General features: G+C 42.8%; 2 protein-coding genes across 2 annotated transcripts; one reads left to right on the top strand and one right to left on the bottom strand.

The window, feature by feature from the left end:
• The first annotated feature begins 177 nt into the window (after positions 1-177).
• crtap (cartilage associated protein) lies at positions 178-6,450 on the top strand. Its single transcript, XM_084379085.1, has 7 exons — positions 178-896; positions 2,637-2,786; positions 3,635-3,806; positions 3,917-4,045; positions 4,172-4,317; positions 5,371-5,454; positions 6,027-6,450. The coding sequence occupies exons 1-7, from the start codon at positions 435-437 to the stop codon at positions 6,102-6,104; spliced, it is 1,221 nt and encodes a 406-aa protein (XP_084235211.1). The 5' UTR covers positions 178-434; the 3' UTR covers positions 6,105-6,450.
• Positions 6,451-7,633: 1,183 nt separating this feature from the next.
• Positions 7,634-21,694, bottom strand: susd5 (sushi domain containing 5). The gene is made up of 5 exons (XM_084378771.1): positions 21,435-21,694; positions 20,096-20,273; positions 15,376-15,485; positions 14,035-14,223; positions 7,634-12,925 (listed from the first exon to the last, which is right to left on the bottom strand). Exons 1-5 carry the CDS (start codon positions 21,517-21,519, stop codon positions 10,977-10,979), a joined length of 2,511 nt encoding a protein of 836 aa, XP_084234897.1. The 5' UTR covers positions 21,520-21,694; the 3' UTR covers positions 7,634-10,976.
• Between the last annotated feature and the right edge of the window lie 760 nt (positions 21,695-22,454).

Here is a 22,454-nt window from a genome sequence, read left to right on the forward strand (position 1 = left end):
GGAGGGCAGGCAGGAATGTCTCTACGTGGCAGTGGGAGGGGGAGGGACGCTCCGGCCTTACCAGGGGTTTAATTAGTGATCGAGAGGAAGCAATTTATAACTTTGAGGGGAAGTATTTCATAGAATAATATTCAGTTACAGTGCTCATGTAATGTAAAACCCAGAATTTCCACCTCAGTCATCTTGTGAAGTTATTAAGAGTCACCTCTGTGGCAGCAAAGTAAATGTACTGTATTTGGACAGAACAGCAGCAGTGATTTAACTTTTGTGATTTAGTGGGAGGAGTAGCTCCACCCGCTGGAGAGCGTCTGCTCCTGCCCGGGGGAGGGGAGACTTTGTCCGGATACGTGGTGGAACTTGAGGCGGTCCTAGAGACCCACGCACACCGACAGTCCGGGATCATCCCAGCCAGCCTCTGCACCAAACTTTCAAAAATGGCACCCTCCACTTCTTCCCGACTCTTCTCTGCGCTCGTGATCGCACTCCTCGCCTCTGTTGTGGACTCGCAGTATGAGAAATACAGCTTCAGGAGCTTCCCAAGGAACGAGCTGATGCCTCTGGAGTCCGCGTACAAATACGCGCTGGACCAGTACACCGGGGAGAAGTGGAAGGAGACGGTGGAGTACATGGAGGTGTCTCTGCGGCTCTACCGGCTGCTGCGGGACAGCGAGGCCTTCTGCAACCTCAACTGCAGCTCCATGAGGCTGGAAGACGAGCACAAGTTTGAGGAGTTTCCAGAGCTGCGGGCGTTTGGGAACGTGATGAAGAGGGCGCAGTGCCTGAAGCGCTGCAAACAGGGGCTGCCTGCTTTCAGGCAGACCATGCCGAGCAGGGACACCATAGACGAGTTTGAGAGGAGGGAGCCGTACAAATACCTGCAGTTCGCTTACTTCAAGGTAAGCGGTAATACGTGGGGTCATCAGGAGGGTCAGGGGTCACACTTAGAGGACGTGTAGGACCCTACATGTTCGTTCACCTCGGGATGGTGATCAGTGTGGTTTCACAGTGCACCCACACTTTCTATTTTTACTTCACTGACAGTGATCTTTCTAGAAATGCGTTCTGACGTCACCTACGTGCCACGGATGCAGGGGGGCTCGGTTTTGCCAGAAGGGAGGTCCCGAGCTTTACTCTGTGTTTACTTGTGTTTCCTTCTCCCAATTAAGAAGTCAAAGCAGAGAAACACTAATAAACAGTGGTGGAAGAAGTTCTCAGGTCTTTTACTCGAGTAAGAGCAGCAAGTGTGTTCAAAATGTGTGTTTTCAAATACTTGTTTTACTTTTTTACTCAAGTGATAGCTCCAAAATATGCTTAAAGTACCTAAAACAATAGTACTCATCATGCAGAATGGCATACTTGAATAATATACAGTATATTCTATCATTAGATTATAATTATTGATGCAGTGATGTGTTCACCACTTTAATGTTGCAGCTGATAAAGGTGGTTTAACTACTTTATAAAGCTTGTGAGTTTCCCTTTGAGGCTCAGTGAAGTTTTAACGTATTATATAATATATTACATCATATTTTTTTTGTTGCTCGATAAATAACTATATTTTGTATGGGGATGTCGCAATATTCAGGATAACCATGTGCATCTGTTGGTTATGAGTTCATCTGGTTGCTTATTGAGTGTAATTGTCCTTTTTGAACACTTGAACATGAGACACAACATGTAGTAAACAAAGTCTAAGATCGGTTTCTCACATTTCTATAGATATCATGATTGTAGCGTTATTGTGAACTTGTTTTGCCACAGTAATCATGTTGTGAAAATCTGACATTGTGACAGCCCTGTTTTGTATTATTAAACTAAATCTGCAAAGTACCTGGTGACTTAACTTATCAAATAAATGTAGTGGAGTAAAAAGTACGTTGTAGTGGAGTAGAAGTATAAAGTAGCAGAAACAGGAAATACTCAACGCAAGTAAAAGTGCCTCAAAATTGTACTTAAGTGCTTAAAGCTTGAGTGGATATACTTGATTACTTTCCACCACTGACAATAAAGAAACATTCTGACATTTTACTGGTCATCACCTCTACAACGGACTACTGCAGGAGTAGTTTGGATTTAGGATTTGGATCATTGGATCATAGTTTGGGTCCACTTGTACTCATGCACAATGTCATGTAGTATTACAGTAATACCATTATATACTGAATATGTGTGGGCTGTAATCTGAAGTATCACACAATTAATTCTGAGTGATCACGTTTGTCCTACGAGGAAACATCCTGTCCTCGCGGTCTCTTCCAGCATGGTCACTGAATGGTTTAATTTGTGTGAAGATTATATGAATCACAAGATTTGGTCTTCAGATGTGACCCAGTGAACATCCACAGGAGATTTCTGACTGACATGTTGGACAGCTCTTTTCTCTCACTACCACTTTCAAGAAGATGTCTAGCCTCCAGTCGAGTTACAGAGAGGAGATGATCTCCGTTAATGAGCGTTTAAGCTGTAGGCGTAAGTCGTTAGAAGTTCTGGCTCTAATTTGTCATCGATCTGCATGTAGCACCAGGTTTTATGAGGTTTCAGTGTATTTTTATTCATACCATACTGTAGCATTTGCATGGCATTTGTATTATATCATCTAAAGTGTTCACAGTGTGTTTCTGTGTTATTTCTCCCAGTCTGACAACCTGGCCAAGGCAGTGTCTGCCGCCCACACCTTCCTGCTGAAACACCCCAATGATGAGATGATGCAGAGGAACATGGCCTACTACAAGAGTCTGCCTGGAGCTGACGAACACCTCAAAGACCTGGAGACCAAATCTTATGAGGTACACACACAAACACACACGCACACACACACAGAATCAGGTTCTCCTTAGTTTGCACAGTGAGAAGACAAAATAAAGAGGCTACTTGCATGTTGGAGTCACACCCACATGTCTTTGTGGACACCAAACCATCCTATTATTGGCTCTGTGGGTGTGCTGATGTGGTCAGAGCCTGTGGTGAACAAGCCACATCATAGGAGGATTCATTCATTCACAAGTGCTTGCCAAAGTGGGGCCCAGGGGCCTTTTGTGGACCTCGGGCAGGGCTTAAAATAAAAAGTTGAGGATTCAGCTCCACTCTGTTGTTTTTACTATAAATAAATGTATATGTTTGGATTTTATTTGTGTTTTTCCTGATGTACTGTCAGGTTTATAGCCTGGTTCTGAGAGAAGAGATATTTTGTTAGTTTTTATATCTGCAATGACAAATAAACTTAAAGGTCAAGTCTGTAGGATTTAGGGGCAGAAATTGAATATAATATTGATTATTATGTTTTTATTAGTGTGTAATCACCTGAACCTAAGAACCTTTGTGCTTTCATTACCTTAGAGTGAGCCTTTTATATCTACAGAGGGAGCGGGTCCTTTTCCACCACGTTTCTACAGCAGCCCAGAATATACAAACCAAACACCGACTCCAGAAAGGGGCTTTTGCATTTGCAACTTATTAGCAGCCACCGTAGTGCGAGCCTGTGACGAGGAGCATTCAGTTGGTTACAATCTGCAACTGCACTGCTAGATGCCACTAAACCCTACACACTGGACCTCATAAGACTGATACAGACCATTCAATTTAAAATGAACATTAAATGACTGACTGATATGTCCTTGTGTGTGTGTTATTGCAGACATTGTTTGTGCGTGCGGTGCGGGCGTATAACGGAGAAAACTTCCGGACCTCGGTGTCAGACATGGAGTTGGCCTTGCGGGACTTCCTGAAGGTCTACGACGAGTGTTTGGCTGCGTCCGAGGGCCCCAGGGACGTCAAAGACTTTAAAGACTTCTACCCCTCCATCGCTGGTCAGCTCAGCTCAGTTCTGACTCTAATCTGTTTCCTGTTTCTTTTTTAAGTTAAATCTTCTTTTCCTTTAATCATCTTATTTTAATTTGCTCTTGGTTTGATTCCTCAGATCACTACATAGAGGTCCTTGACAGAAAAGTGACGTGTGAAAACGACCTGACACCTGTCGTAGGAGGCTTCGTTGTTGAGAAGTTCGTGGCCACAATGTACCACTATCTGCAGTTTGCCTATTACAAATGTGAGTAGCTTGCCATTAACATTTTCGTAACCGCTGACTCACATGATGTGCATGTTAGACTCTCCTTAGAAATGTAGTCATGGCAGCAAATCCCTGTATTTACTGTTGTAACTGTTGTGTTTTCAGTGAATGACCTGAAGAACGCAGTGCCATGTGCAGCCAGCTACATGCTCTTTGACCCCAACGATGAAGTTATGAAGAATAACGTGGCCTATTACCAGTTCCACAAAAGCCAGTGGGATCTGACAGAGGAGGACTTCCTCCCCAGATCAGTGAGACATATAAATGACTACAAACCGTATGCACTCACACTGAAGTGCTCACACTGAAGTGATCACAGTTCCTGTCGGGCGGAAAAAACAGGTTTTCAGGGAGAATGAAAATCAAAACCCTTTATTCAATCAGGCTGATTATCTTGAAACGGCGACCAGTTTCGACCTAACCAATATGCCTGGCTAAACAAACAAGATACAACATGATAGTTAATGAGCTCTCGAGGTGCTGGCAGGCAGATTTCTTTGGACAGAGCAAGAATGACTATTTCTGTTTTCCAGTCTTTATGTCAAGCTAAGCTGACTATCAACTGTCTTGTACTTTACACTCAGCAGTCAGACTGCAACTCGATAACTTGATTCTCAAAATGACCAAATGACAACTATGACTGTTATTCATTTAGATAATGTAACCTAAAGAGTCCTATAGTCTGTTAGATGAGAAAATTGATAACACTCTCATTTGGCACAGTGAATTACTGCCAGCAGCCTGTTAGTTTAGCTGAGCAGAAAGACTTGAATCAAAGGATAAAATCAAGGCTATCCTTGTTCTGTCTGAAGCTAACAAAAGACTCCTACCAGCACCTCTAAAACTCACAGTTGTAAATGTAATATCTCGTTTGTTAAAACCGTCTACAAAGTAAGCCTGAAAACAACATGTTTTGGTTTCCCCCGAGATATTTCTTGGCTGGTGCAGGGACTTTGTGATGTCTTCTTTGGACAGAACCAAGGTCCCTGTTTCCCCCTGTTTGCAGTCTTTGTGCTAAGCCAAGTCAAGCTAACCAGCTGCTGGTAGCTTCATATTTCAAGGACAAATATAATGGTGGTATCAATCTAAGAATATGACCTCTGCAATAAAGCATCTAAGCTTTATTTTCCATTTCTGGACTACACTGATGTGAAATTGAGTTAGCACTTGATTCTGCCTTCTTTCCCTGTTTCATGTCATTAAGTCACTTTAACATACATTTCACCTGTGTGTGTGTGTGTGTGTGTGTGTGTGTGTGTGTGTGTGTGTGTGTGTGTGTGTGCGTGTGTGCGTGTGCGCTACAGGAGGCATTGCGGTACTACAATCAGACCACCATGCAGCTACAGATGCTGGAGTTCTCCAGACAGCGCCTGGTGAGCGACGATGAGGTGCGTGCCAGTGTTTACATATTTCTGTGTTGGTGCATCACAGGATGCCTCTAGCGTGGAGGTTATCTTTGGTCAAGTGAAGGGAACATTAGGAACAGCCCAGCCTGTAAAAGAGATCTGCATGATTCCCATGAAATCAGTTAAAGTCTGGATTAGGTTGTTTGCGGCTCTCTCAGGCTCTGTCCTTGTGTAACTTATGGAAAAACCCTGGATACCTCACTCTGGTCACATGACTCCCTGCAGTACAATGTGGGCCCTGTGTTTACCAGGCTGCAGTATGACAGGCGGCCACGGGGTGGCAGTATGACACAGGGATTTCTTTAGGTTGTTATGATGCAGCACAAGAACTGTGGCCATCAGGGCAACCCAACATAAGCCAGGATTACATGCAGCATGTGGTAAATACCATTCAGTTCTTGACTGTAATCTCTTCAGTAATGCCAGGTATGACAAATCACAGATAAAACTGAGTGTCGGAGTTTATGCTAATTCACTTGGTGCAGATGTCACTTTAAACAAAACACACCCTCCTGAGCTGTTTTCCCCCCTTTTCTCTCATAATGTGTCTGCAGGGAGAGGTGGTGGAGTTTTTAGATGAGTTCCTGGATGAAGATAATCACCCCATGTTGGAAGGTCCACCGCAACACTGAGAAACAAAGACAAACAGCAAAACAGCACCAACACTCCCCAGTTTGTATTTATTGGGTTTTGTACAAGGCTCTGATTGGTCACTGTGTTCTTACCTGTAGATCCAAATCCTGAATATTTTTTAATTCTCCTATTTTGTGCACTAAATATCCAGTTGAGTGGTATGGACATACTGTACAGCACAGTGGCTAAATGATTTAAAGACAATTATGAGAATAGAGATTTAAATATTTTTACTTGCTTGTATTTGGATTCATTCCTTCACTGTGAATCATGTTTGTTTTCTTGCAAAGATGGCAACTTTTACAATGAATTGATAATAAAACTTCAGGTCTTTGAAGTGGTTGTCACAGTGTTGTTGTACTAGTCCAGCTGTTTTTGTTTATTACATTTTATTTAATATCATGGAGTCATAAGAATAAATTCAAACAAACAACGAAGAGGAACAGAATAGGTGTATACACATCAAAACAAGATTATGCCACTCTGTGATTGATGGTGCGTGAGCTGGCTTCAACTGTTGGACGAGAAGTCTCCTACCGAACATGGTAGAGGCCTGGACCGATTCAGTATGAATAGAGGGAATTGCGTCTTTTAAGGTGGACAAAAAATAAACTGATGCAAAAAGGGACTTCATGAGCAACTATCCTCAGGACACTTGTCATTTTTCAGGGAAATGATAATGCTACACTTCAGTAATAGCATAGAATAGTGAAGTGATGCTTCATGACCCTTATCTTTCCTTTTTGGGAGCTGAAGCAGTTTAGTCAAACAGACAACCTACTTCTAAAATTAATAAAGTTCCTTTGGCACATGTGCGGTGTAGTCTGAAGTCATGTCTAATAGCAAGATTAGTCTACCTCGGCTATCATGTTGGCCGTCTGTGGGATCAAACAACATAATCGTGATCTGAAATGATCAACTAACTGTCTCATAAGACAGGTGGAACAAGGGGACTTTCGTTTAAAATGTACTCAAATGATTAACAACAGCAATTATTAATACCCTGATTCTGTCTTTTTGACCTGGAATGAGCAGATGGAGAGTATAAGGAGTGAACAAGCAAAGCAGGATGTTTGTGAGGGTCCTTCAGACTAAAACCCAGGGCTGTGCTGAGCAGAGAGACATCCAGAGAGAACACTGAGTTGTTTAATAATGTTTGAACATTGAGTCTCTGTGCAGTTTGTCACACGGTGATGTTAAAAACCCACTGGGGAACATTCTCGCTGTATTACAGTGTCTCTCTCTGCGTACTCATTCCTCTCCTGCCTGTATTTATCCGTCTCTTTTATTACTTCTCCCTTGCCAGTGCTTTATCTTTCATCTGCCCCCTTTTGTTATTTTCAAACATTTTTGTAATATACCACATGGCTGATAGGAGTGGCTTGGTTTTAAATTAAGATAATGAGCTGATTGCGAGGAGTCAAAGACACAGGTCAAAGTCACACCTTAATACGTGACAAGTCGGTAAATGTGTCCATTTGACCTTGATAGAAATACAATTAGAAATCAAGACTTAAAAACCACATGTTTAGGAGTTTATTGTGACTTAGAGAACACATTTACAGTACACATTTCATCCCGACATCACACACATCAGGCTGTTTGAGATGAAGAAGAAAGAGACATGGAGAAATATTAGCAACTTGTGAATGAAAGTCAGCAAGTTTTTTTTTCCCTTTGTTTTGCCTAAAATGTAACAGTATTTTTCACATAACTCGGGTGATCTCTTTATTTTAGTCTTCAGGCATGAATCATGTGAAACCAGGTGTGTAACCTACAGTGTGGTCTTAATTTATTACATTACAGTTCTCATGTTTAAAGTGAGTGTCTAAAAGTGGGTGAATTGAGAGGCACTGGTGAAGAACCAGAATTTATTTCCCTCACACCAGTAATGTGTACAGCAAGTAATTACAGTTCATATTTACAGGAACATATAGACAACAGGTACTTTATTCCCCATTCTCGCACCACATTAGGTCAATTCAGGTTCAGACAGCACAATATGGAAATTAAAAAACAATGGAGAAACTCATCAAATCAGAAAAACCCATTTATGTTAGACAGACGCATATTTAACGATCATTCATGAATGACGACCACCCACTTTTGTCATTAATTACAAGTGAAGCACTTTCTATTTGCGTTATTGCCATTATTTTGTCTCTATACATCACCAGAATCACAAACTCTAATATCTAAGTTCAAACCCTTTTATAGCTATCTAAATTTATTTACATTTGCACCTTTTTATGAGCTTTTTTTTTTATTATTTTAACATTTGACCTCGCTCAAGTATTTGGCACTGTACGGAAACATCAAGAGTGTAAATATCACAGAATCATTCAGAGCTGTAGTACACTGTAAAATCCTTCATTTTTTAAACTAGCACTGGACAATAATTTCTAACCAAGCTAAATTTAGTTATATGGCAATTATTTGATGAGCAAATAGTCTGAATTCACAAATGATTCAAAATAGTACAACAACCAATACCTAACTAGACGTTAAAATAACAAATCTTCCCCTGGTCCAGTCCAGATACACCTCTTTAACTTATCATACTGTGATTTATAAAACCAAACAACAGAACACAGGTAAGGACATTTGATGTATGGGAAAAGTAAGGAAATCCACTGATGTATTAAAAGTATTTAGCATTATATTATCATTACAAAGCTGAATGTCACAATTTCTCATAATATACATTTAAGGCTATGCGGTCCAGCCCTAATTTGGCTCACCAATCTACATTACATTTAGAAATCTAATTACTGTTTATATTGAAAACCCTAACCAGCAGAATATGTCAGACTATTACTTATAGTTATTGGTAATCCTTTAAAGGTGCAATATGTAAGAATTGGCCCACTTGTCAAAGGTCAAAGGTAACTGCTGCTCATTGTACTCGTTGCTGTTGCTATCTTCAGCCGTTTTTACACAGCCTGCTCAAGGTGAGCATTTTGTGTTGTTATATTATTTTTCATCGAGGTTCTGTGTAACACCTACAAGGACAGAATGGGGGGAATTGGGACGGGGATGTGATGTGTTGATAACGTGTTACATGTGTGACCCAACACTTTAAAAAGCAGCTACCAGAAGCTAGCAGCAGGAATCAAAAATGTCCATTAATAGGGGGGACAATGATGTCTGGGAGCTCCTTACTATCCAGAGGACGTTACAGGGACAGTAAATGATTGTTTTTGCCATGCTGTGCCATTGTTATTGTTTAAAATCACTGCCAGACACATATGTTGTACGTCACACTAGACGCCGACGCTGTTGTGCTACATGTCTCGCTTCTTTTACTTCCAGAACGCCTGTGTGCCATCTGATATCTCACACTGGGGTGGCATTACGACTGTGTTGTTTTGTTCATTGCAGCACCATTGCACAATCTCTGTGTAGAAAAGGCAAATGGCTGTTGCTACTATCTGCCATTAGCTAGTTAGCTCAGTTAGCTGCTAGTGCCCTAAGCTGACTCGAGTCTGCCCTGACCGTGACTGAACTGGGCCAGATTGGTGACAGGAGATACAGTATGGAGGTGATTTACAGCGGCTCTGACCAGGACTGACTCTGGGACAGCAAAGACACGGCAGGTGAAGACAGGAGAGGCTTGAAGCAGAGTAGCCAGCTCGCCACTCAATCTCCCAGTCTAAACTACGGGGGGCCATACTATCAGAGTATCGCCTCCTGTGGTACAAAGTGGTATAACGAGGCAGGAGAGACTAGCTGGTTAGCATGCTAACTTCAGCAGACAGGGATGTCTTTGACATAACATCAACACTGTTGTTTCTTCACATTCTGTTGATTATTTTCGTTAATCTTTGATTAATATTACATATTGCACCTTTAAGTTACAACTACAACATTGGGGGTTGTGATTTGAGTTTTTATCTTTTGCCACGGCAGCACTGCAATGTTTGATGTCTGCTGAGTGCCGACAGCAAACACAACACACCGCTGACCGGCGGATTGCACTGACCTGAGACACACATACACACACACACACACTCAGAAACACAGAAAGGGGCTGAGTCTGCAGTCTGGACGGATACTCGCTCTACATCTCTCACCAGCCGACTGTCAAAATCAACAGGGGCGGGAAGATCTTCAAACGTTTCACCTGTCATCCTTCATTCTCACACCTTTTCCCAGCATAACACTTATCCAACGGTCTCTTCTGGTCCGATCATAGTCATGGTTTTTTTCCGCTACAGCTGGTTTGACAGAAGGCTGGTCATTAATTTCAGCCCAAATCTGCTGTGATGATCTGAAATGCTCTGAAGTTCAACGCTCTCGTCAGGGATCAACATACAGTATTTTCATCAACACACAACTCAGACACACAGAAAAGATTGAGAATCAAAACAACACAGCTAAATCAACAAGCAGTCAATGAAGTCAACAAAACAGCAACGCAACACGGGAAGTCTTTACCGTACTGTCCAAGAGCTTTGGAGGTTGAAGTCTCAGTTCATGTATTCACGCAGACAGACATGCCTTCTTCTTGTGGTTTTCCTACTTGGTCATTTCCTTAAAATCTCTTTTTTCTGTTACTGGAGTTGAGTCCAGTCCAGACACAGCCCCTCCACCTGTCCAGCTAGTCGTCAGAGCTTTGAAAATAATAGGTGGGTATAACAAAGATGGGTAATTGGAAATTGTTTCACTCAGGTTTCTTGATGTTAAGCATCACTGTCTTACAGAATTATCTGCATCCCTTAGGTAAGTGTTTGCTCTCCAAATCTGTTCATACCTACCCAAAATCTTCAATTACGAAGTATTTTCTAGCAAGATGAGGGGCTGTGCTTTCCTCTTAAATTCATCTGAATCTTCCCGTCCCTCCTAAATGTCTCTGTCCCTTCCTATTACTTTTACACTTTTTGCTGCATTTCTATCTGTTGGCCCTGTCTGTGCTGACTTTGGCCCTTCCCATTCATATCGTACATCGAGCTCTTCTGCTGTTGCCGTCTGTAACACCACACCCCGATGACAACCGCCACGGCAACCACACACAGCAACACTATTATGGCCGCCACTGTGGGACCACGGCTGGAGGAGCTTGGAGGAGGGCAGCTGTCACCTGTACAGATCGTCTCCCCAATCTCTCCCTCCATCTCGCCCCTCTCCCCGGCCTCACCGGGTAGGCTGCGCACAGTGTGCTCCTCTTCCAGGCTGTCACCGTCATCCACTGGTGGAGCTGCATCATGATCGAGGAAGGGGTGCTCAGTGAGGTCACCGAGCCAGGAGTGGGTGGGAGCTGCCTGTTGTGTGTCCGAGTCTGAAGGCTGTGAGCGCTCAGGGGAGGGAGCAGCGGTAGGGATGAAGTCAGGCCACATCTCCTCCACTTCCCCTTGCTCTACGGCTGGCTCAGTGGTGGTAGACTCGGGCACCTCAGGTAAGCTGGTGTTAGGGACAGGTTCACGAATTTCCACCTCATTTGGTCTGTCTGTTATCCTGACAACTGTCCCCCTTTCTCTATCCTCTGGGCTTACCCTTCCCGTTGCGGAGTCTCCATTTTCTGCTTCCGCCTGAACGACAGGGTATCCGTCCAGCCAGGTGTCATCTGTGGTGGCCTTTACTCCTTCTTCCTTCTGTGTGACGTTCTGACGCTCATCTCTGGCTATAGAAAGGATGACGTGCTGATGGCCGTCATCAACATTTTCATGGCTGTCATGATCATCATAGATGTCATGATCGTCGTGGTCATGATCGTCGTGGTCATGATCGTCGTGGTCATGATCGTCATGGTCATGATCATCATGATCATCATGATCATCGTGATCTGTGTGTCGGTCGTTACCAGCCTCCTCCAGGTCATGGTCATCATGGTCATCATGATCATCATGGTCTGGATGTTCCTTGGAGCTGTCATGACGTTCTGTATCATCGTCACCGTGATCTTCACTCACATCTTCATGATCTTCATAGCTTTCATGTTCATCATATGTATCATCTCGATCATCATACTCCTGGCTGCCATAGCGCACGCGATGACGATCACGATTACGATCACGCTCCTCCTCATGTTCACCCATATCATAGTGGTCATCATGATCATCATGATCGTCATAACTGCCATGGCTGTCCCGTCTATCCAGATCATCACGCGGAGCTGGAATGTACTGTTTCACATGGTCATCATGGTCATCTTTGTCTTGATGACTGTCACGGTCATCGGGATCCTCGTGGTGGCTGTCGCCATGATCATCTCTGTCATCTGTGTCATGATCATCATATCTGTCTGGCTCATGATCATGATCATGGTCATCAACATCAACGGGATGCTGGTAGTGGTGCCTTTCTTGGCTTTCGTTCTCTTTACTCTCCTCTGATTGGGCGCCTGAGGCCCTCTGTGTGGTCTGTGTGACTGGATTGATGGATACAGGGCGTCCCTCCTCCTGGAAAGCCTCAGAGGGAAACCAGAAGAGGTGTTTCTGGGAGAGAAGAGAGACAGGTGCGTCTGTGCCTGCAGCCGCATCAGCTGTAGCCACCTCCCTCCTCTCCTGCTCCCACACGGGATGGCCTACAAAGTCCTCAACAGCCCGTTCCTCCTCCTTTTCTCCTTCTTCTACAGCTCCTTCAAATTTCTCCTCTCTTCCCACTTCATGCTCTCCATGTTGGTCTTGATGCTCCTCCTCTGCTTCAACACCGAAGCTCGTCTCTTGCTGCTCCCGACTCGTTGTCCCATCCAGGTGCGCAGCTCCGTGCACCTCCTCGTACACTTCACCATGAGCCTCCTCAGGTCTCTCACTGTGGCGCTCTGCCTCTTCATAGGAGTCTGGGAACTTGTCCTCATAGTCTATGTGACTTTCAGTCTGGTCTGCAGAAACAAAACAAGAATACATTTACTTGATCAGGTGACGAAGCTTCATCAGACCTCGAAATTCAACAAATCAAAAAGGAATTTTGAACCCAATAGGGATAGTTTGACATTTTGGGAAATACACTTATTTGCTTTCTTGCTTAGAGCCATATTAGAAGATTGATTAATTCTCTCTAAAGCTCAGTATTTCCTGGTTGGCAATGACTTTCTCACTTTCCAGTTAGCACCCTGAAGTAGCCAACAAGCTCAGTCATCAGGATGTCTCTTGTCGAAGCGAAGAAATAGTCTGGCACCTAACCCCATAACACTGCGACATTTGGATTTCACACAAAGATGCAGCATTTAAAATGTTTGCATTGACATGTCTTAATACAACTACACCTTTGTTATTTTTGTTATGTTGCTTACTTATACTTGCTTATTATCCCAAATGTTTCCAACAGTGTTCAAACCCAGAGAAATCCTAATTTTACAAAAAGTAATGGTGGGTTTCATTTGGTCGTCTGTCGCTATAACTTCAAGTTAAATGCCCACATATGTCTTGCAGACGAACTATTCCTTTAAAGTAAAGCAAGATCTTCATGTTTGTTTGCTTGAAGTTTCCAGAGGCCTCACTGGGAAAGCGTCCAGTATCACAAGAAAATAGAAAAATCTAGAGCAAAGTCAGAACGACTTTGTTCTTGCTTTAAATCATCTTGTGACCCTGTAGACTTATCTTTGGACAGTTCAGGAATCACTGAGGACAAACATGACTATGACTCTGTTGGCTAGCCATGGACACAGGCCTGGCTTTCTGTCTTCGCTGACAACTCCTGCTCCCTTCTCTCTCTGCTATGAACCGGGCCACACTATGGCATGTAACACTGATGTGCCAGAGCAGCCATTTTCATCTCAACTCACAACTGAGAGCCTGTTTTCCAAATGCCATGAATCTAGCACCGGCCACCTCACAACAATGGAAGCCAACAAGCAAGAAGTGAGGAGGCTGACCTCAGAGTGGTCTCCTGTCTGGGTCAAAGCTCAAAGCTTTGACGATGACAAGCAAAAGAAAGCTTTTTCTTTTTCTATCCCACTCTCCATCATAAACAGTTTAACCACCCTCTTACCTTTGACACATATCTCCACCAGTCCATACCACTCTCCACAGCTGTCGCAGAGCAGGCTGAAGGCACTGTGCCCACTGGGCATCACATAACCGGGCACACAAGTGTACAGCAGCTCATCTCCCATCTCATATCCAGAGTGCTCCTGTAGACGGGCATTGGGGAAGGATGGAGGGTCCCCACATGGCACACCTGTCCAAACAGACAAAGAGATGCATATAACATACAGTGGTAAGTGGTAATATATCCATAAGTGGAATATTAATGTTTTAAATTGTTAAATAAACTATTAGATAAAGACGATGCAATCCCTATTCAGCATAACACAGTGTGGCTAATGAAACATGACTCATTATTATTATCCGGCTTTACAGCGTCACTATCCCATTTGTAAACAGAAAGAGATAAGAACGTCTCAAGGGACAGGATGCAATTGGCTTTGTGGAAAATGTGGATGTAGTTTTGACAAACACGACCATTAACAATGCCACTGGGGTGAGATAAAGGCTATGCATTGTCTTGACTCTGGTCTAATTTTTTATGGTAATTATACCAAGGCAATACAGTTTATCTGACACATAATAATATGATGATGATTAACTCAAAAATGCTGGTTTTCAGTTTTATTATTTACTCTGCGTACTAAAAACCTTTAAATAATGCAGTCAGTTTCTTTTTTATTGTATCAAAAAACAATAAGAATCAGGTGTTTTTCTCCAAGATGAAGTTCTACTTTTAAAAAAAATAAAATTACTCCGTTAACATTAATATTTCTGTAAGACTGATGGGTTGCAGGTTTGAGGCCACTTATTATGTGCAGATTCTGCCCTAGCTACAAAAGGCTTTATGCTACTTTTTTCACATATGCAGAAGTTCTCCTCAAGACCTGTAACCACACTTTAATGTGTAAAAATGGGTGGAGTTACCCTTTAAGTGGACATGTACTGTTCATTTTCCCCACAGCAGGGTGTTGTAAGGGGATTTGTGTTGTATATAAATAGTCACAGTAGCTCCACTGTTAATGAGGAAGGACTCGAGATCTCTTCTGGTGGGCATCCAATAATAGTCTGATCCAAAACCAACGATAGACTGACCCCCCTCTCCACTCAGATCCACAGAAGGCCGATAGATTGGTATTTAATGACTGATATGAGAAAAAACATAGAAGTGGCGAGCACAAACACGCACACACAGCCTCATTCACACTTCAGTAAATATCTGAGGAAAGACACCTGCACACACTCTGCACACACAAAGCTCTTCCATTCATATCCTGATCACAACTCTTCACGTACAGATGTATAAATTATCGGTGCATATATCTGTGTTTGTGTGTTTACCGACCTTTGTCTTTGATACAGAAGGCGTCCAGGTGTGCGGCGTCCACTGTGGCATTTTCTGTCCTCACATCCACCGCTCTCAGTGCACTGCCCACAGCATTACACACTGTGGTCCTACAAATCAATTAATAGATAGATCAAAGCATGTTTGAGAGCTTAACATACACACACACACACACACACACACACACACACACACACACACACACACTTACACACACACACACACGCACACACTCATTAATTACAATGACATTGTGAGAGCAAATGGCCTCCAGCGAAGCATTTAAGCACCCCTCAGGGACTGCAGGATTGAGGGTGGTCATAATTAAACCCAGTGTGTTTACTTTTAACGCACTCACACACTCACACATACACAGAAACTTACTCCCTTAAGAACACGTCTTACAATTGAGGCATCACAACAGAGGAAGATACAAACCTTTTAACTGAACTAAATTTACCTTGACAGCTTCAATTACAGCTCACTTTTGGGATTAAGATTTAACATGAATACAATAATAAGGCTCGGCGAGAAGGCCTTAAAATAATATTGTGATAAAGATAAGATAAGATAAGTAATGTGGATATAATGACTAAGCAGGCAAAGTCAAGTATTAGAACAAGTAGAACAACCTGGTAAGTTCAGAAATGACAGCAATTTACTGTAACGCAGCCTTTAAAAACAGGAAAAGACAACACTTATGACATGTCATAATATAACCATATTGAAAATCCAGGACGATACAGTCTCATATCATGATGACAATATAATATTGATGACCCTTATAAGCTCTAATTTAGTGTTAAAGATCAAACAGACATGTTTCAGATGACTATCGAGTTCCACCATAGCAACATTTTCTCATTTAAATAATTGTTCAAGGCCCAAAACAGTAAAATAATCCAACATTTTACACAAAAAAGCAACAATTAAAGGAAAGTCCAAACATTTCATACACATTTATGGAGCAGAACTTTGTTTTTCCATCTTTCCTCTCCCGTTAATCATCACTAACCCTTCTTCCACCACTGATTACACTACTGATAAAAGTGCAATGTCTGCTGAATAACCAAACACACGACGCTGCAGTCCTGGGTTATAAATGTGTTACATGACGACACACATGAACAGATATGTGCAGCGCTCGCTGCTCCCTCAGTCACCGCCTATTCAAATATTATTACAGCGTGACATCAGTCCAGGAACACACATCATGGCTCAGACATGCTGCAGTATCAGCAGTTGTAGGCTGTGGCTCAGTATTATCACACATTACGAATAGACGTTCCCATGCAGGAGCCAACTTCATATAGAACAATCACAACACGAGGGACTTAATATAACACAAATTCCACATGGAGCAGATGAATGATGCGGTCAGTGCACAACGCCTACGAGCCTCAGTGGCAAAAAATGCTGAGTAAACAGACTATTTCTGTTGCCATATTAATGTTTATAGCATCGTTAACCCATTTGTCATCTAACAGCAGCAGATAAGGCTGACTCAAACTTCCCAGGCCAATCAAATCAAGTTCCCATAGCAGCTCCCGACACCACTCAAAGTTTGGCTGAGTTCAGAAGCGTCAGACATATTACACTATTCATTAATAGAAGGTTTGACCGGTCATTTTCTTAATCAAGCATCATTAGATGAAAAACATATTGGACCAGACTTGAATGTGGGCATGTGTGTGAGTCTTTATGTGTGTGTGTGTGTGTGTGTGTGTGTGTGTGTGTGTGCACTTGTGTAACCGAGTTAATCAAAGCATCAGTAATTGGAAAGAATTTGACTGGCAGTGCAGCGAGACTGTGTGAGTAGCAGTGTGAGTCATACCGCATGCTTGTGCCATGCTAACTTCAGCTTATAAGGACAAAAGTCTGAGAGCGAAAGAGAGAGGAACGGGCAGCGAGACAGAAATCGCCAAGAAAACACTCGGAGAGAGACAAAAAAACACAAAGCCTGTTTTCACATTAAACTGTAGCTCCTGCAGGCATCTGTGTGTGTGTGTGTGTGTGTGTGTGTGTGTGTGTGTGTGTGTGTGTGTGTGTGTGTGTGTGTGTGTGTGTGAGAGAGAGAGAGAGAGAGAGATTGACCTCTATTGCTTGAATGACGAACCATTTTCTCAAAACCCTCACCTTATATGACACAACTATTACAAGGAAAAACCAAAGGTATGTGTGTGTTTGAATGAATCAGTGTGTTCATTCAGTTTGCTGCCATTATTGTGTTTGGTTACCGCGGCAGCACAGCTATGACTGACAGGTAAGAGGAAGACGTTAAAGGAGTCAGTCTGAGAAGCGCTCGTTGTTACGCAACAGACCTAAAAATGATGTCAATGCAACTGTGCAGACTAAAGGTTATCTGACGCTTACACCAGAGCGTTATCTGGGAAACTGTTCAGCTCCTGAATATGTCCAGCTCGATGGTAATTGTTTGGGTGTTTAAGCTGTGTAATAACTGAAAGCATTTGGTAAAAGGGCAGACAGAGAGAAGGGGATGACATGCAAGAAACGTCCCTAGCTAGACAGGGGATGTTGTGGTTTAAAGGTTTTGGTTTTACATTTTTTTTTATGTTTGATTGCGAAAGGTAAATAATCTCCACTGCCATAAATCTTTTGTGTGCTGCAGATGACAATCAACATGTGCTCTAAAACTTTCTGTCTCCTGTCACCAGCAGCGGGAGGCAGATCAACTCTCACATCCCTGTCTGGCGAGCGTCCGACACGTGTGTCATTTTCATTGGGGACGCCGGGGACACGTCCCAACCACTTTTTGAAATGGCCGATTTTGGCCCCATGGCTTTTTTTTACACCATAATTTGTTTAAAAATGTTCTGCAAAACCACGGAAAAGTAACGAGATGCTTTTCTCTCCATCAGGACCATCATTTGTAACTGTCTGCTGCTGATTCTGGTGTGAAATTAAGACAAATGTTTGCAAACATATCAAGATCATTGGAGCTCTTGAAGAAACAGGACTGCACGTGACGGTGACCGACACTAACAGGAGATCTGCAACAGGCAGCCAGCTTTAAAGGGAGCAGGCAAGAGTACAATGCCCTCATTGCATAAAGGAAAAATTCAGAAGAAGTATAAACAATAATGGAGATAAAGTGTCTGTGATGTAACACTGGCCTTCTTTTATTTAACCTCCATTTTCTTCACTTCCACAGCAGCAGGAGGAGAGTCCAGGTGGGAAAGGCTCGAAGGAGGGTCTGAACTCAGGCAGACAGAGCCATAGATAGGTGATATACTGTCAAACATGGTAAGTGGGTGTAAAAGCTGATGTCCACTGACCGACACGTAGAGAGGAGGGGGTGTGTGAGCTTTTCCTCCGACCAAGCGTTCATCATTCTGAGGGGAGCCACCATTTTGAAGCAGGTTCAGTTTCGTGTCTTTGATCATTTCTTCTTTGACTAAGGAAAATATAAGTCGTTCTCCATACATCATAAACAAAATTCAAAGTATCCACATTATAAACCATCGTTTACCATACATTTAGCACAATGTTTGTTTAGCTCATTTGACAGTTCAGTCACTTGTGGATGTATTGTAAGGGCCATTTAGTCTATTTAGTGACTACTAGCGGTAGCATGGCTCTAGGATAGGTAGACTGTCAGCCTGTAGGTTGGTTTATTAGTGCACCAATTCGCTCCAGACTGAAACATCTAAACTAATGTGGATAACAGCAGGATAGCGGACAAGAACCAGACCGGATTTGGATACAAAATTTTAAACGATGTCCCGGTTCAGGCTGTGCCTTAGCACCACTTTGACTTGTTTCTTTGTCTTCTGTCTTTTTTTAAGCCCGTCCTTGTTTATATCGTGTGTGACTTTTGTAGTTTAAAGTACAGCTGAAACGATAAGTCAGTGAACTGGCTCTAGGAAACTATTCAAGCATTTTTTTTTTATGTCTTATGATATTTTATGAACAAAATGATTGGCAGATTAATAATGGAAATCATAGTTGCAGCACTGGTTTAAAAATTGGAGTAAGATATTTTGTGGATTGACAAAAATACTCCTTGTGTAATCTTTTCTCTTTCAAAGAGAGAATATGTCAGAAATGTCTCTCATTTTTGTAGGATTCAGGGAAGTATTTCAACTCAGCTTTAAAGGAGCACGAGCACAAAACCACCACCCATTGAATATTGAACACTACAGGCTTGTAATCCCCTTATTTCTGAAACCACACAGACCAAGACGACTGGAACACTTTCTGTCTAACCTCTGCAATTACTGATACAAGTTGTCAATCAAACTCCAGACTGTAACGGTGTACCTATCTTCCTCAGCTCTGTCTCTCTCTCTCTCTGTCTGTCTGTATGTCTGTTTCTGTCTCTCTGGGTGCTGAGAGCTGTGTGTCATGTTACTGTGGAGATGAGAGGTGTAAATGGAGGCAGTTGTCGACATGACACCCCGGCTCAGAATTCCCTCCTCCTCCAAGAAGGAACAGAGGAGTCTTTCTCCCTCTCTTCCTCTCCCTTTTTTCTCTTTCCCTCCTGAAATGTGTCACTCTCTTCCTCCCTCTTCCCACTCTCTCTATAGCTGCCGCTGGTGGCTTTACTTCCTTTCTCTTTCATCCGTTCCTGCGACCTCCATCACTCACACAGAAGCGCACACTCACCAAAATGACCTTTGACATCTTTAGAAATCTCAGGTCTCCCTACATGCGCCTTGAAACAATGCACACTTATATACACAAATACTTCTTTTCTTACCCCACTGTGCCTCCGTAGAGCCACCCACGGGTGCACTGGGAGAAGAAGCACTCCACCACGGCGTGACGGAGCTCTGCCGAGGACGCCAAGCGGGCATGTCGTGAGGCACAAGCTCGCTCAGCGTCTCTGAAGTCTTGCAGGCCGGAGGAGTTCCTCAGGTCCAACACGAACACTCGACCTGAGGAGAGAGGGAGAGCGGGGAGTAAGAGGAAAACCTGTCGACCATCTTGTTACGTGATTTTAATCTTTAATGCTGTTGCTTGTTGACATGTGTTCACAAAAGACAATCATCCCAGTCTATAAAATGTCCAAAAAACTGTAAAAAAATTTGATCACAATTTCCCAGAGCCCTAAGAGACAGCTTCAAATCGTTTATTTTCATTCATTTTCATCATACATGACAAAGAAAAGCAGCAGATCCCAACATCACAGATGGTGGAACCAACATTTTTAATTGCGAAATGACTCAAACATTTAATTGATTATCAAAATAGTGGGAAGGTAATGTTGATTGACTAATTAATCAACTACTCATTGCAGCTCTACCCCAGATTAGTTGATCATGACTGTAAGCTTAAGAAAAAAAGAAGGCTAAAAGTTATTGATCTTAGTGGAACTACATTTTAAAATTATTACCTGATTATATTTGTGCTTAAAATGTCAAGCACAGTTGGAATTGTTGCTTAAAGAATCAACCCACAGTTACCACTGAATCTAAGTTGCAAAAATATTAAGTTTATGCCTGATATCAAAATTTTTATCCTAATTATGTGTGCCATAATACAGAATTGCAATGCAGTACAAATGCAAGTGTATAACATCAATTAATTAAGACATGTCTCTCCTAATTGAGGTATTATCTAATAAGATATTAGTTCCAAATGTCACAATATGGTAGAAGATTACATTTAAGTTACGACACAATAAAGTAATGTCATGACTGGAGTGGAGCTGGGCAGATAAGTTTAATATCTGAGCACCTGCCAATCAACCTGACAGCTGTGATCGATTAACCGCCTCACTGGCGCGCACTGTCCCCTTCATTCTCACCTCATCGTCACATCACGATTAGGGTTCAGAAACACTAAAGATAATGTGCTCTAATGTTTAAAATCCTGAGAGGTTACGCTCCTGAATATGTGGATCAGTTGGGACTGCGCGCATATCCATTACGCACACTTTTACGCATGAAAATATTAATTTGGAACGTGCGCTCTGGCGACGATTAGGCAATGAAAACGCATGAGACAACCAGGCAGGTGCCATCACCAATCCCTAACTTCCATCAGTCCAATAACATTCCAGTAAGAACGTAAAATAAATCAGTACATCAACTTACCGTCTGCATTTACAACAGAGGTCACCACAAGACAAGCCAGGCATCCAAACAGCAGTGACACAGTTCGGTTACAGCGATCCAGCATCTTCTGAAATCTTCTAAATCTCACTTTTAATGTTGTCCAAACGACTTTGGTATTCACAGTCCTGCAGCTCAGAGTGCCGACGAGGAGCAAACTGCCTCTGCTATCTCCCTCCTGGTGGACAGAGGTGGACCGAGCAGGAGGAGGAAGGTGTGGAGCTTGTTGTCAAGTGCGGTGTGATAACGGAAAGAAAACGGTCCGGGCGGCTCAGGGAGCGGGGCGCAGTTTATCCCGCACAAATAGTCGCCCCCGCAAGCGGATGGAGCACCGGTGTGAAAACTCGCGTGTGTGCGTGAGTACACGTCACGGCTCAGACTCTTGAGGGTGGGCAAAGGCGGTCAGATAGACTGCCGGACTGCTCCTTTACAGAGAGAGCGAGAGAAAGGAGAGGGGAGAAAGCAGGATAAAAGCTGCTTAGGCAACAAACTGAAGCCCTGTCATGGATAAAAGTCTCATCTAAATGATAAAAATGTAACACAAAGTGTGTGTTTGTGTTGAATAATAACACACTGACACTGCATTGCTATTTAAATGCAATTTAACACCCATCAGCTAATAAGGGACCTCAGGTTCAGTACACCCAAATGGAGCTGATCCTTTGAGCATAAAAATCTTAATTAAGGTTTATTGTCCCCTCTGCTGGGCCACACTTCCCTCTGTGTGTGTGTGTGTGTGTGTGTGTGTGTGTCCCATTTGGTGAGGGAGATAAAGACGGATGACCAAAGCCCAAAGAGAGCTTTTTGGAGCGTGCAGGCATTGTGTCAGTGAATCTGCAGCTGGAGATAACCAACCCACGTAGAACCAGCAGCAGGATCCACACCATTAAACCCGGAGCAACATTATAACCTGTAAAAACGTCACACAGAGACGATAAAAATTATCGCAGTGTGCACATATGCTTTATTTTTAAAGAAAAAAATGCGCTTGAGTACACATAC

Source organism: Pagrus pagrus (genome assembly GCF_965226575.1).
Source record: "Pagrus pagrus genome assembly, chromosome: 17".
Taxonomy (NCBI): Eukaryota; Metazoa; Chordata; class Actinopteri; order Spariformes; family Sparidae; genus Pagrus; species Pagrus pagrus.

What these genes read in the sequence shown, in the direction of transcription:
- susd5 (XM_084378771.1), bottom strand. Translation starts at nt 21,519, where the DNA reads ATGCTGGATCGCTGTAACCGAACTGTGTCACTGCTGTTTGGATGCCTG. An exon ending in CTCTGTTGTAAATGCAGACG is followed by an intron (nt 20,274 to 21,434) that starts GTAAGTTGATGT and finishes CTCTCTCCTCAG; the next exon opens with GTCGAGTGTTCGTGTTGGAC. An exon ending in CTTCTGTATCAAAGACAAAG is followed by an intron (nt 14,224 to 15,375) that starts GTCGGTAAACAC and finishes CTGTTTGGACAG; the next exon opens with GTGTGCCATGTGGGGACCCT.
- crtap (XM_084379085.1), top strand. Translation starts at nt 435, where the DNA reads ATGGCACCCTCCACTTCTTCCCGACTCTTCTCTGCGCTCGTGATCGCA. An exon ending in CTTCTACCCCTCCATCGCTG is followed by an intron (nt 3,807 to 3,916) that starts GTCAGCTCAGCT and finishes TTGATTCCTCAG; the next exon opens with ATCACTACATAGAGGTCCTT. An exon ending in GCAGTTTGCCTATTACAAAT is followed by an intron (nt 4,046 to 4,171) that starts GTGAGTAGCTTG and finishes TTGTGTTTTCAG; the next exon opens with TGAATGACCTGAAGAACGCA.